Source organism: Columba livia, chromosome 4 (genome assembly GCF_036013475.1).
Source record: "Columba livia isolate bColLiv1 breed racing homer chromosome 4, bColLiv1.pat.W.v2, whole genome shotgun sequence".
Classification (NCBI taxonomy): domain Eukaryota; kingdom Metazoa; phylum Chordata; class Aves; order Columbiformes; family Columbidae; genus Columba; species Columba livia.
The window spans coordinates 12,226,598-12,240,135 of record NC_088605.1 but is presented as its reverse complement, the minus strand read 5'-3'; the positions used below and the strand labels follow the sequence as shown (position 1 = coordinate 12,240,135).

The following is a 13,538-nucleotide window of genomic DNA, read 5'->3' as shown; positions in this document are numbered from 1 at the left end:
TAGGACATGCGAATCCTATGCTGTGGGTATCTGTTGCTCTTATTTTTAGCTGTAAGTTCTCCATCTTTATGAGAGGTGAGAACATAAAAATAAAAAATGACGAGTTTATTTGGGTGGAGCAGTTGTTCTCGGGGGCTTTGAAGTTCTATTCTCATCATGAAGTCCCACACCAATAATCCATCACAGCCATACCCATTAACGTCAAGTGTAGCAGGTTCCTGGCTATTCAAGTGTCAGGTGAAAGGGGGAATTGAGGGATGTTATGCCCTGAGGAGAAAGAAATGCAAAGAGGATTTTACTGAGTCTTTAACATGGAATTTTGTGTGAATGGCTCTTGTGTGGGAAGCCAAGAATCCGTGTGGGCAGTCATTCTTACATTTGATGTAATCACTTGTGATGGTATTTGTTTCTATTTCAATCTGTGTGGTGATGTGTATGACTGTATTGTCTTTATGTGGCAAGGTTTGCTAGCCTGGACATTCAGGGCTTCTGTGAGAAGAGACCAGGAACTGCCCCCGTGTTGCACAGAGCTCTTTCCAGCCGGCTCCAAGACAGACCCACCGCTGGCCAAAGCTGGGCCTGTGGGTGATGCTGGTGGCACCTCTGCAATAGCATATTTAAGAAAGGGGGAGAAAGCTGTGCAACAACAGCTGTGAGAGAGGAGAAAACATGAGAGCAACAGACCTGCAGACACCAAGGTCAGTGAAGAAGGATGGGCAGGAGATGCTCCAGATGCTGGAGCAGAGATTCCCCTGCAGCCCATGGTACAGAGAGTGGTGAGGCTGACTGTCCTCCTGCAGCCCATGGACATCAATGTTGGAGCAGATCTCCACCTGCAGCACATGGAGGACCACACACCAGAGCAGGGGGATGCACCCAAAGGAGGCTGTGACCTCGTGGAGACCCCACACTGGAGCAGGCTCGTGGCAGGACCTGTGGTCCCATGGAGAGAGGAGCTCATGCTGTAGCAGGTTTGCTGACAGGACTTGTGACCCCATGGGGGACCCACACTGGAGCAGTCTGTTCCTGAAGGACTGCAGCCCGTGGGAAGGACCCACATTGGAGAAGTTTGTGGGAGGGAGCACATACTGGAGCAGGGAAGAGTGAGAGGAGGAAGGAGAAGTAGAGACAACGTGTGATGAACTGACCCCAACACCCATTCCCTGTGCCCCTGTGCTGCTGAGGGGGAGAAGGTAGAAGAGTCAAGGAATGAAGCTGAGTCTGAGAAGAAGGTTTTTTTCTTTAGTTTGGGGTTTTGTTTCTCACTCTTATATTCTGTTATTAATTGGCAATAAATTAAATTAATCTTTTGCAAGTCAAGTCTGTTTTGCCTGTGACAGTAATTGGTGAACAATCTTTCTCTCCTTATCTCAACCCACAAGCTTTTAATCTTATTTTTCCCCCCTGCCCTGTTAAGAAGGGGGAGCGATAAAGCAGCTTGCTGGGAACCTGGTGGCCAGCCAAGGTCAACCTATGCCAATGACAAACCACTCCAGCTCTGCTGTGTGGATTAGTGTTTGCAGACAACTGCTTCCCTACAAAATGAGCCCAGACTACTGGAAACAAGAGTTTCCTGCTTGAAGTAAAATATGAATCGTAACTACCATGTGAAGGATTCATGCTTATGATTCACTTTTTGAGATGCGTAGTGTTACACACTTGTGGTCATTTTTGTTTATGTATATTATATAAATATAATATGTCAGGTGTCTGTCGGTGTTTTTCTAATAGTGCATACAACTAGAGTAAGAAAATACTGGAGCAGTTTGTGAAGAAGAGAGGTAGCTGAATAAAAGAAAAATTATTATTAAAATAATGCTGAAGTTCTCATGACTGGACTTCTTAACAGAAAGTTCTAAATTCTTAGAATCTAAGTTATTTATCATGGATATTTAAGAGTATAAAATACCTAGTGGTTATATCATGGAGCATACATTTATACAGAGACCAAGGCAGATGCAGAGGGCTTGTTAGTCCCTTTCATTACCCCATTTTCATGCTGATGTAATGCCGTTAAGGTCAGTGGAATTACCTGGCAGAGCACTAATGCAGAGACGTGAAGAATTAGGTCATACAACAGCTAATCTTTCAGGTGAACTTTCCTAAATTCTAAAAAAGTGTATGCATAAGAAAGAGCTCTAGTGTCCCTCAGGAGGCCAAATTCAGGCCTGAATGGAAACAAAAGTGCCCTGATTTCCCTCTGCTTCTCATCTTGTTTTATTAGATGCAGCTTCATGATGTAAATCATAGAATCCTTTCAGTTGGATGAGGCCCTCAGGATCATCAAGTGCAAATACAACCTAACCTAACTCGAGCACTAAACCGTGTCCCTGAGAACCTCATCTACATGCCTTTTAAACACCTCCAGGGAATGAGGTTAGACATGCACAAAGGCTGCACTGGGGCTGGGGCAATTTTACCTCTGCACCACCGGAAGGAGGAGTATTTTGCTATTTTTCTTCCACAGGATTGATGCTTAACTGCCAGCGTGATCTTATGATTTAAGAAACAGAAAAGTAGTCCCTCAAAAAAGTTCTAAAATGACACTCTACATAACTAGTTTTCCCGAGAGGCTCAGCATGGTGTCAGACAAGTACAAGGGAGATGGTGGGAACTTGAGTTCACAGGAAAGGGGAGATGCATGTTGAGGCTGCCTGTATTCATGCCACTTTACAATCAAGTCAGGCTATTTTAATTCTGAAGTGTTGTAACCACATTGTTATGTGATCTGAAGTGCTGACGTGTTGCACTTATTTTAGTTTATCTAGCATGGTATAGATGGTCAAGGAGATACTTCTTTTCCTAGAGGAAGACTTGTCTGATCTAAAATTAGTCTGCATTTCCAGTGGAATTTTAACAGTTGAATGTAGAATGCTAAAACAACTCAAACCGGAAAACCATACAGTCAGTGGTGAGTCCTTTTTTACCCAAGTAAAACAAATAAACAAAGAAATAATCCCAAATTGCTGAGATATTAACATTTTCATTGCATATTACTGTGAGAAGAAAAGTAGGGGAATTCTAACCAAGCTGCTTTGTAAGACAGAAGAGATCCTATCCTAAAGCCAGCTGAGAAACAGTAAGCTGTGCTGGTGAATGGATGTGTAGACACAATCCTTTACACTGGTACAACACATTTATGTTGTGGTAGCAGTAAGTTTGTAAATGAAAATGAAAAAAAAGTCTCGCATTTCTCCCTCAATATGGAAAAAGATATAATTGAGAGTTCCTTTAAAGTGGATCATTTACTGTATGTGTTCTGTATGTACATTGTTTGCCCATCATTTCAAGAAAGTTATATTGCATGGGCAGAGGGACCTAGAATGTGTTTAGCCTCCATAGGGTCATACGATTTTTCCTTTGGTTCATGATTTAAGCACAAGTGGAATAACAGTATTGCTTTTTAAAGTACTGTTGGCAGAGGAGTCCACTGAAATGAGTAAATTAGTTTGTTCCTCAGGGATATAGCTTCAAGTTCTCTGCATTAGTTGTACTATGTGCTGAAGATTAGCAGCCATAATAGATAAGGTCTTTTTTTCAATAAAAGAGGAAAGGACTGTTACTAAGCATTCGTAAAGCTGGGTAAAGGAACTTCAGAGCTGGGAAGCTGTGCTCTATAGCTGACGTTCGGAAGTAGACTTCGAGGGTGTAAAGTCTTCCATGAGTAAACAGAGTCTCTGCTGTTACAGCTCATCTGTACAATGAGACTAATGAAATACACAACCCATGTTTTTGAAATGTTCTGCTTGCTTAATTTGTGCCAGAATGGGTAAACTCTGTACTTAAAAGATGCATCTCACCTGTCAGACTTGTCTAAAGCTAGAGATCTAGAGGTGTAGCTTGATGGTAGTTTCTTTTGACAGCCTTGTGGCTTAGACCTTTGTAAGGTCACCTTTAAATTAAGCAATTCCCAATACTGGTACGTGGCAAGTTCAGTGGAAGGTCTGAGGTGATGGAGGAAAGGCAAGACTGGGGACGCAGAATAGAGTAGTTTCAATTGGCAGAGCAATGAGAAGAAATGCTTGTCAAACTGCAGTATGGAGCTGTCATCCTAAACCGTCTTTGTAGTCAGTGGACACTGTGAGGGGTGATCCAGCTGATTTAGGAACAGAGGACTTACCTTTTGGAAGTAACTGTTCTCCTCGTTAATAAGGGTAATTTTAAAAGGAGGGGTAGGGGAAGTGTCAGAACTTCAGGGGGAAAGATGTACTACATTTTCCTGACTGGGTTAAAAACAAACAAACAAACAAAAACCTTCGCTGTGATTTATTCACATCTACTCAAAAGTCTAAAGTAGAAAAGTAATCTCGGTTGGAAACTTTTATTTTCTATGTCCATGCATTGTTCATTAAAACAGATCAACTAAAATCACTAGAAACAAGATTAGAGGCTGCTTATGCCAGCTGTTAGGAGCAAGGTGGTGGACATGAGATCATTGTCACTTCTGAAGTGTTGAAAGAAATACAAGAAGGTAAAGATATTTAAAAATATTTCAAACCGTGCTTATGAAATTGTGTGTGATAAATTAGGTACAGAAGAGGTTGTTTCAAAAGTATTTTAAAACTAAATTTGTGGTTTTGATGTTGATCATCATGTCAGGCTGAGCTTCAGAAAATTTCAACCCTAAAGTTTGTTAGTTTGTGGTTCAGCTGCGTGAGGTCCAGCACAAAAGAAAAGTAAAATATTCAGTAAACATTTTTTCTTTCTTTCTTTCAAAAAGCTGACTGCAGAGTTGATAGCAGGTTCTATTTGATATTATGAATATATAAAAAAATAGATACAGCATACACAGCAAAAAAGTTCACAGATCACTTCCCTCCATTCATATATGTTCTTATCACATATCAGTGAATATAGCATCTTCTCTGACTTGGTGTGTTGCCTTCAAAATGCTAGAGTAGTTTGTGTTTCAGAGACCAGTTTCTTTCACATCTCATGGCTTGGTGAAGACTCATGCCTCCCCCCACCCCTTTCTTCTTTGGACTGATCATTTATCTTGTTAGGGAAAAACATCATATGTGATTATTTCTGGTTATTACACAGCAGTGGAAATCATCCAGTCTCTTCCCCTGGCCTGTGTTCCCAAGGAGCCACCAATTACAGAGTCTGAGTTTTAACTGCTCCTCATAAATCAATGCTATTAAAATCATTAAACAATGATGTAATTTCAATCCAAAGTATAGCTTTATTGCATTTGATTATTAATAATTGTATTAAAATTATAATTTTCTCTGAAGTATTTTTGTGGGGTTTTTTAATATCTGCATCCAGCTGCTCTTTATCACTCAATGTATATTCTTTGAGTGTCTTCGGCTCACATCTGCTGACTTGATGGACTCTTACCGTGCCAGTGAAGAGCCTTGTGAAGAGCAATGTGGCTCTGGGACTGGGACTGGATTCTGCTTCACTTAGTGACAGCACAACTATCAGTTCAAAGCTTTCTCTGCGGAATCTGACAGAGTAATGACAATGGAAGGTCCAGAAAAAAGAACAGCTGCGGCTGCCAATCCCAGACTGGGATGGAAGCCCTGAGGGCAGAAAACTCATCTTTTGTCTGAGCACATTAGATGTGGGAGATATTAAGAGAAAATCAGCCTGTATTTCCATTACACCTTTTCAAAGTTAAAGTACACCTTGATCAATTCTGACTGAATTTCTGTCTCAGGATGTTCTTCTCAAAATTATTTTCCACTTGCTTCCTTTGTGAAAGTGGAATTTCTTTTTTTCTTGAATATACTAGCCAAAGATATATTAATATTAATGGATTATGGAAGCCATGTGTCAGGTTTCAGATACTTCTAATAAGAATGGAATCTAAGTCTTTATTTAGCACTAAATCTACCTTGTAGTCTCAAACATCAAACGTTAATTGTAAAAAGGTGCTCTAGCATTTCCCAGTGCATGTGAGCATGTCCATATCTGTGTGTTGATGTATATATATCAACTTACGATTATGAAGTTTTGTTTCCAATTTCATACCTATTTGTGTTCTGTCCTCTAGTTGATCTAATTTGTATGCATATTTTAGTAAAAGAGATTCTAAAGGAATTTAAGAAAAACATTATGTCAAGTACAGAAAAGGTAGTTTCGAGATAGAGGTTAGTAACAGGACATTATAAATGGGTTTTATTTTAATTTCCAAGATATAATGTTAAAGCTGGTTAGTATGAAATCCTCTCTTTTCTTCCATCCACACACTTATTATTCTGTAGCTGGCTCTGCATAACTGGATTATGTTATGTTTTCAGGGCTGTTGCTGGAGTTGACGGAGACCCTGATTTAGTTCATATGGAAATCCAGGACCCCAGTGGAGGTATGCAAATGAAATGTGATCAATTGATACCCTAGTGTATAGACATTTCTCTTTGTTTTAAAGAGTACTTTTTGATTATTTTTAAAACTAGGCAGAAGAGAAACTGTGCGCGTCAAATTCTCTGTTTATCTGTAGTCAGCAAAGCTGTCCTGTTATGTAAAAATACAGTATAATTTAAAATTTACTTGTTTTCCACTCTAAAATGAATTGATGTCAAGATGCTATGCTCCATTGAAAATGTCCGTTAATAGTGCAATTTATTCTGGCAGTTAAACATTGAACATTTTTTCCTGATTTGCAAATAAAACTGGCAATGTAATGTTAGGGCTGGGTAAGTGTCTGTTAAAGTGAACCGTTCCATATGTCAGTCCTGCTGCACTAAGCACCCTCTCTCAGAATTTCATCATGTTAGGATATCCAGTATACTTTGTGACTTCAAAAGGAAAATAAATGAAAAAGCAGATTAGCAGTCAAGATGTGCTGTACTAAAGAGTCACCATGATTCTGAAAGCTGGTATAGTTTCTTATTACAAATTACACTCTTGAAATATAATATAATTCCTTGAATTGGATCATCTAAGTTCCTCTGCAGTCTTTAGAAATGAGTTATAAAGAATGCACAGTTCGGCTTTCCCTTATCAAGAAGCTTTTCTTCATTTCAGCCCTATTAAAAAATGAAAGTTGCCATGTTAAAACCTGGGTGACGAAGTTTCTAAATCTTTTAGCAATGAGATTTCTGAGACTTGGTGAGCCCTACACAGCCCCATCAACTGCTCTGTTTAGAGACAGGATAAGAAAATTCTTCAGGAGCTGGATGAAAAGAATTTATTTTTTTATTTATTTAACAGAAACAGCAGAAAAAGTAAAACTCTCATTAAATAGCTCCTGGCTGGGTTCTCAAAACACTTTTTGCACTTAAGGTCAGTACAAGCATTGCCATTGAGTGGAAACAGCACCTCTGTACTACCTGTCTGATAAAGAACTATAATACTAGTTATGTGAATGATGAATAGCTGCAAGACATTTCCATGGCCCATTGCTGTGCATACTCAAATATCCTTCTGGTGGTGATTTGGACATCAGCAGGAGAACTTGGATTGACTCTGACTGCCTCTTAAACAGATCCAGATTTTAAAACAAATATTTGTATCTACTATACTGGTTTGACCTTTTCTAATTGAAATCCGTAAAGTGTGAAGTGCATTTTCTATCACACTGTAATGTGAAGGACTTCCCTGTAATGTGAAGTAATGAAGGACGTGCATGAGGTGTGTTGTTCAGATTTTCATACTGTATCTGGAGCGTGTTGAGAATTGATGATCTGAACGCTGGATTGTGCGTGTAACATTTTTCTCCCTGCACTTGGGACAGTCACTCAAATACTTTGTGCTCAAAAGCTTTGAAGCCAGGAGAGGGTCTTTGGGCCACAGTTGGTGTAAGGTATTATCATCATCTCACTGATCAAGCAGATTGCATCAAAACTGCAGTGATGCTGTTCTAACAATCCAGGCATAGAGAATTTTCCTTGCCCGTTGTTCACAGGAGAGGAAGAGAAAGGCCGTAGCCTCCGCTAATGTAAATCAGTCCAGGCTTTTTCAGCAGGGTATTAACTCTGAATATAGAAGTCCTGCCCCAACAGAGCAGTTCCAATAGTGTGTTAATAGCATGTCTTAACTTTCCTATAGAGCTTTGAAAATAGCCTTTAAAATTCTGCATGCTGTCTATTAAACGGAGTCTGATTCTGTTCTCACCCAGCACAATTTTATACCAGGGCTGATCTATTGATTTCAGTTATGTTGTGTCAGGCTGCCATTTCTCCATGTGAATAATTCGGCTCTGTGCATAGGTTAAGTGAGAAAGGAGGCTCATTCTATTATCCCCACCCATGAATGTCTCATTCATCTAACCCCTAATCTCTCTGGACCAGCAGAATTTGGATAATAACAGGCTGCCTCCCAGGAATGATGTGAACTGTAAGCAGTTAATATATTCTGAGTACATTGGAGACTGAAAAACTCTTGTGTGAGAGTTTAATATAATAATTTTACAACTAACTCACCTGGCAAAGGCAGCACTTTCACTACATGAATAACATTTTATACCACTTTCTCTTTTTGTCTTGATAGCCCTGTCATATGTTTCTGTCTCTCTTCCCTCAGGTTATCGCTACATCACTTGCCAGATTCAAAATTGCTCTGATAAGACAATGACAGTCCAGTTTGCTGGTGGCACTGATCGGGATTCTCTGACTGTGCAGGATGACTACATATTTCTTCAGGTATTGCCACTTTCTGGAGGGACAGCCCATTTTCATATTCAAAAGTAAAATCTTAAAGAGTGCAGCAACACTGTAATTTGGATGTATGGAAAAACCTGTTCCAGAGCATGAATGATGATTTATGATTTTTTACATGGAACAAAGCATTACCTTATCCGTCTGACCAAGCTTAAATTATATGACAATTTTCAAGTGGATTGCATGGTTCCAGGTAACTTTTTATAAAACTTGTATGTTAGGTAGAATGCAACCCTTCTGTTCTTATGCTTACAACCTCTTCTGGGTTCTTTCCAGTACCTCCATAGCACAAAAAGATTCCCTGAGAAGAGCAGCCAAAGAAAGCCACTGACAGAGTAGTGGCTCAGCTTTTTCGTATGGATTCTCCTTTGAAGAGTTTTTGCTGGGAAAGAACTTATATGGCTGTGCTTGGGAAGCAAAAGGGCTGAAATGACCATAGCTGGGGAGCTTCAGCAATTTAGAATAGACTTATAGAATCGTTTGGGTTGGAAAAGACCCTTAAAATCACCAAGTTCAACTGTAAACCTAACACTGCGAGGTCCACCTCTAAACCATGTCCATAAACACTTTTCTGCAACTTCTGATGGTCCAAATTATATTGGGATTATTTCATTCACAAACTACAAGACCTGTGTGCAGAAACCTGGGCTAGAACTCCATCAGCCTTATGGCAGCAATGCAGTTCAGGCACACCTGAAAATTTCAGTTTATGTGCTTGGGACAGGTTGTGATTTGAATCTATCAGTTACAAACTTCTCAAAGAACAGTTATGTCTTCCCTGTTCTTTAAGATTTTACTAGGGACATTGCTTATACTTTCTTCAGTGGCTGGCTATCATTTTTCTTTTACTTTGTGTCGTGGTTTAACCCGAGCTATCATTACAACCATGATAGCCGCTCACTTGGCCCCTCTCTTACCCTCCTCCCCCACTGTCCCAATAGGGCAGAGAATCAAAGGGTAGGGAGAAACTTGGATTGAGATAAACATAGTTTAATAAAATAACAAAATATTAATACTCTACCAGTATATATATATAAAACAGAAATAAAAGATACTCAAGACAATTCCTCACAAACACGTTGAGCAGCCAGTCCTAGGAAACAGCCCAATCCCAGCAGCTGATCCCAAAGAGAGAAAAAATGCAGAAAAGCCCAGAGGCCTCTGCAAAACAGCAAACGTCCTGCACAGACCTCCCCCGGCTGCACCGCAGAGAGAGCAAGACTGAGAACAGCAGAAGAGCAGAACCAGAAGGTTCCAACTCTCCTTAAATAATTAGCATGATGCTAATGGAATGGAATACTCTTATTGATCAATCTGGATGTCAGTCAAGCTCTGCCCCATCTCTGCCCGGCCCCCTGCCCCGCTTCCTCGCTGTCTCGAGCACTCAGAGTGTCCTTGGCTCTCAGACCATGGCAATTAAAAATATTAACTCTGTGCTGGGGTGTTACCTGCTTGTTCTCAATCTAAGTCCAAATAATGAGCATGCTATCTATGAAAAAGAAAGGTTTCTAACTGCACAAAGAAAATTAACCCATTTTCAGTCAAACCAGCACACTTCGATATGATTTGTTTGTTGCAAGGCTTGTCTATTTATTGACTTTTGCAGGAAAAGCAATATCATGCCAATGGACAGGTCTCTGAACCACTGCATTGGTGTACAGCAGATTGGCATCTTTGCAGCTTTCTACCCTTGTGGCTGTTTCTTCCAGAAGGATTTGTAGATTAATAACAACACAAAATATCTGTCCTTCTCTTTTTTGACACAGCGGTTTCAAGGGCCTACATACCTTAGAACATTTAGCACCACAAAGAAACAGCAAGATAGATTTGTGAAAGAAGTTTTGAATTAAAATAGGCATTTTTCAGCTCAGGTCTAGCACTCATAGCACTCATTTTGCTCAAAGGTATTATTATCTGTAGCTCCCCCCCAGGCAAACTGTAAAATCCATTTTATGGTGTGTAGATGGTGAGAAGTGCTTCTCACCATGTGAACTTCCAGACTGCTGTGTTCAGCAAAATACTGGCTGCTTCCTCTTCAGGAGTTTTGTTTAGACAATCATCTTGTATAATTGCATCTTGAGCTGTTGTTCTATCTCATGCCAGGCATGGGCAGACATAAAATCAAAGTGCAACCTAGAAATGGACACATAAAGTAATAGACAGTTGCTACTACTAAAATGATGCCATTGTTAATGTAGCCTCTGTAGATGTGAGACATGTCAATGCCAGTAGATGAGATGTGCTTGTATTCCATAAAAAGGGTAAACATCTCCTCCTCCTTCAGGCTTATCTGCAGTAAATCACAGTATGTAGTACAAACCCCTGTTATTGCTAAATTAGTTTACAGGTAGCCATGTTGATATTAGTGGACGATAGAAGGTAACTTGGAGATTCTGTAGTCACATCTGAAGTGCAGCCGCCCCTGAGGTGTGATGCAGGACACTGCGTACCTGTTCCAGAGAAACCACACAGCAGCTGCACATCTGAGCAACAGCCTATTTCGGAAACAACGTGGAAATTCTTTTATCACTAGACTAAAATATTGCTATATAACTTAGAATATTACTATATAAGTTAGAATCAGACCAGGGGCTCCTCTTAATATCACAGCAATATCTGTCAGAAGGAAGATGGGGCAGAATTATCTGTGCAAAAAGAGGGGACAGTTTGAGACTGTCTTATTGCCCCTGGCATCACTCATATTCCCATAGGTGTGCAGCTGTGAATCGAAGCATTGCAGGTCCCTGCTGCTAATACTGGCCTAAATCTCTTATCATCATAATGGAAGATCTCAACTCCATTGGATATGTGGATATATATGTGGATATATGTCTATATCCACAAAGATCAGGAACTTTCTGATACTTATTTCTTTACCAGTTTGCACTGACAGTCAGGTTCAGAGGTGATTTTAGTAGGAGGATTAAAGTTTGAACACTGTTTTTAAGCATAGACCGATCAATGTCAGTGAGGCTTGCTGCTTCAATTCCGATTCTCTGCCGCCTTGCATCAACTTCAGTCATTTAACATGAGTGACATAAAAGAAATGCATAATGAACAAGAAGGCTATGAAAAGATGGATAAGACTGCTATTTAACACTAATTAAATAAATGGTGAGGTTTTTGGTTTAATCCGTCATTTAACAAATCACATTCCTAAAGGGCATCACATTCTTTCAACCACAAAAAAGCAAATTGATTTAAAGGAAGTGTGGAAATTATTATAATGTTAAATGCTTTGATATCTTTAAAATATTCAGGCAGGTGGACCTGTGGACCTGCTGTCATGCATCAACTCTATTTTTACGAAGCCAAGTTTGCATGCTTCAGGAGAGGCTGTTTTCCACATCAGGTTCCCTTTTTAAGCACAATAGTTGAGGAGAAAAACAGTGAGATAGGGGCAGGATTTTCAATGGTTTTCCTCAGTCAAAGAAAGAAGATGAGTCTGTCTGTGCGTCTGTTCCACAATTGAATTTGTTATGGACAACCAGAGAAACATTTTCCACATTTCATTTCACTTCCTCCATTTTCTTTTCTGACCTCTCCATTCCTGCAAAGCAGCCACCCTTTATAAACTTAGTTAAAATAACTGAATAGCCATTGCCTTGCTGATCTTCTGGGGGGAAAAAACATGGAAAAAATGTGAAATATTATTTACCAAAGGCTAAAACCTTTGCTAATCTAATTCAATGGTTCTCAAGAGGCTTAGTTGGAAATGTGCTGATTTATATATCAGCACAGATTTTGGTGTTACATTACTGATTGGAAAAAAACTAGGCTGGCTGTTAGTTGAGTATTTTAATTGATGTTTATTTGAGATCTTCCTTTTGGTATTTTAGAGCAATGTTTGCATTGGGTTATTTTTTTGCAAATATGGTAAAAGTCTTAAAATTACCAGTGTACCTGCTGTTACAAAGAGGCAAAAGTGGCTGCTGGGTAATAGTCATACTGCAGTGTTCCTTTCAATGCATGTTTTCGTTTGCTTTCTTTGGTGAAAATCTTCATGAGCTCCTGAGGATTTTACATAAAACCTAATCCTGGGGACAGTGTCGCTGTCTCAGATATCACCCAAGACAGATGAAATGCTAATAAGAAGGAACTAAGTAACGTTTTTTCTTCCTAAAGAAGGGAAGAACATAAGAGTTTGAGTCTATTTTCTCACATGCAGTAGAAGTAATAGCTACATATTTCAGTTGCAGCTTAAAAAGAATAGTCTTCTATTTTAGACTGTTTAGATTTAAGAGAAACTATCACAGGGTTCTATTTTGCCTTTGTATAGACAACAGCAGCAAATCGAACGAAGTATTACGTGTCTTACCGTCGCAATGGCTTTGTACAGATGAAGTTGCCAAAATATGCATTGCCAAAAGTAAGTACACAATTATTTTCTTTCTATTTATATATGTATTTTTATGTATGTGTTTTTTGTTCTTCTCCTTCTACCTAAACTTGCTTTGTTCTTTTTTAACCTCATCATTCTGAGATCATAGTTTCTTCTTGCAAAGATTTCTGAATCTTATTTGTGGTATATTCTTACCCTACCATTTTTATTCCAGGAAAGTAATAGCTCATAAACCATGGAGGGCAAGAACATAGGATAGCTTATTTGTCATCAGTTACCACAAGAGTTTTTGAGCAGTGCTACACACCCAATGGCAATATAATGATGTTGAACAAGTGTTCTTTCAAGAATCAATTACAGTTTAATTCCACATGGTGCTTTCTAGTCTAAGCATGAATAGTAATATAAGGGAATTTTACCAGTTGATTGTGCTCTATTTCATTAAACAATCCCAATATGGACTTTAATTACTTAACAGAATGGCAGGGCTTGTTGAGAGGTTCCTTCAGTCAAGCATATTTTTGTAGTGACAGGGTTTCTATATTTGCATAGTAAATTAGCAGTAAAGCACAGACAGATATTTACAT

General features: G+C 39.3%; 1 protein-coding gene across 7 annotated transcripts in view; it reads left to right on the top strand.

The window, feature by feature from the left end:
- SORCS2 (sortilin related VPS10 domain containing receptor 2) overlaps window positions 1–13,538 on the top strand; it is a 558,746-nt gene that overhangs the window by 451,620 nt on the left and 93,588 nt on the right. For all 7 annotated transcript variants that reach the window (XM_065062550.1, XM_065062548.1, XM_065062549.1 and 4 more), the window contains exons 6-8: window positions 6,249–6,313; window positions 8,473–8,591; window positions 12,889–12,978. In XM_065062550.1, the coding sequence (XP_064918622.1) occupies window positions 6,249–6,313; window positions 8,473–8,591; window positions 12,889–12,978 (274 nt within the window). The remainder of the gene's footprint in view (window positions 1–6,248; window positions 6,314–8,472; window positions 8,592–12,888; window positions 12,979–13,538) is intronic.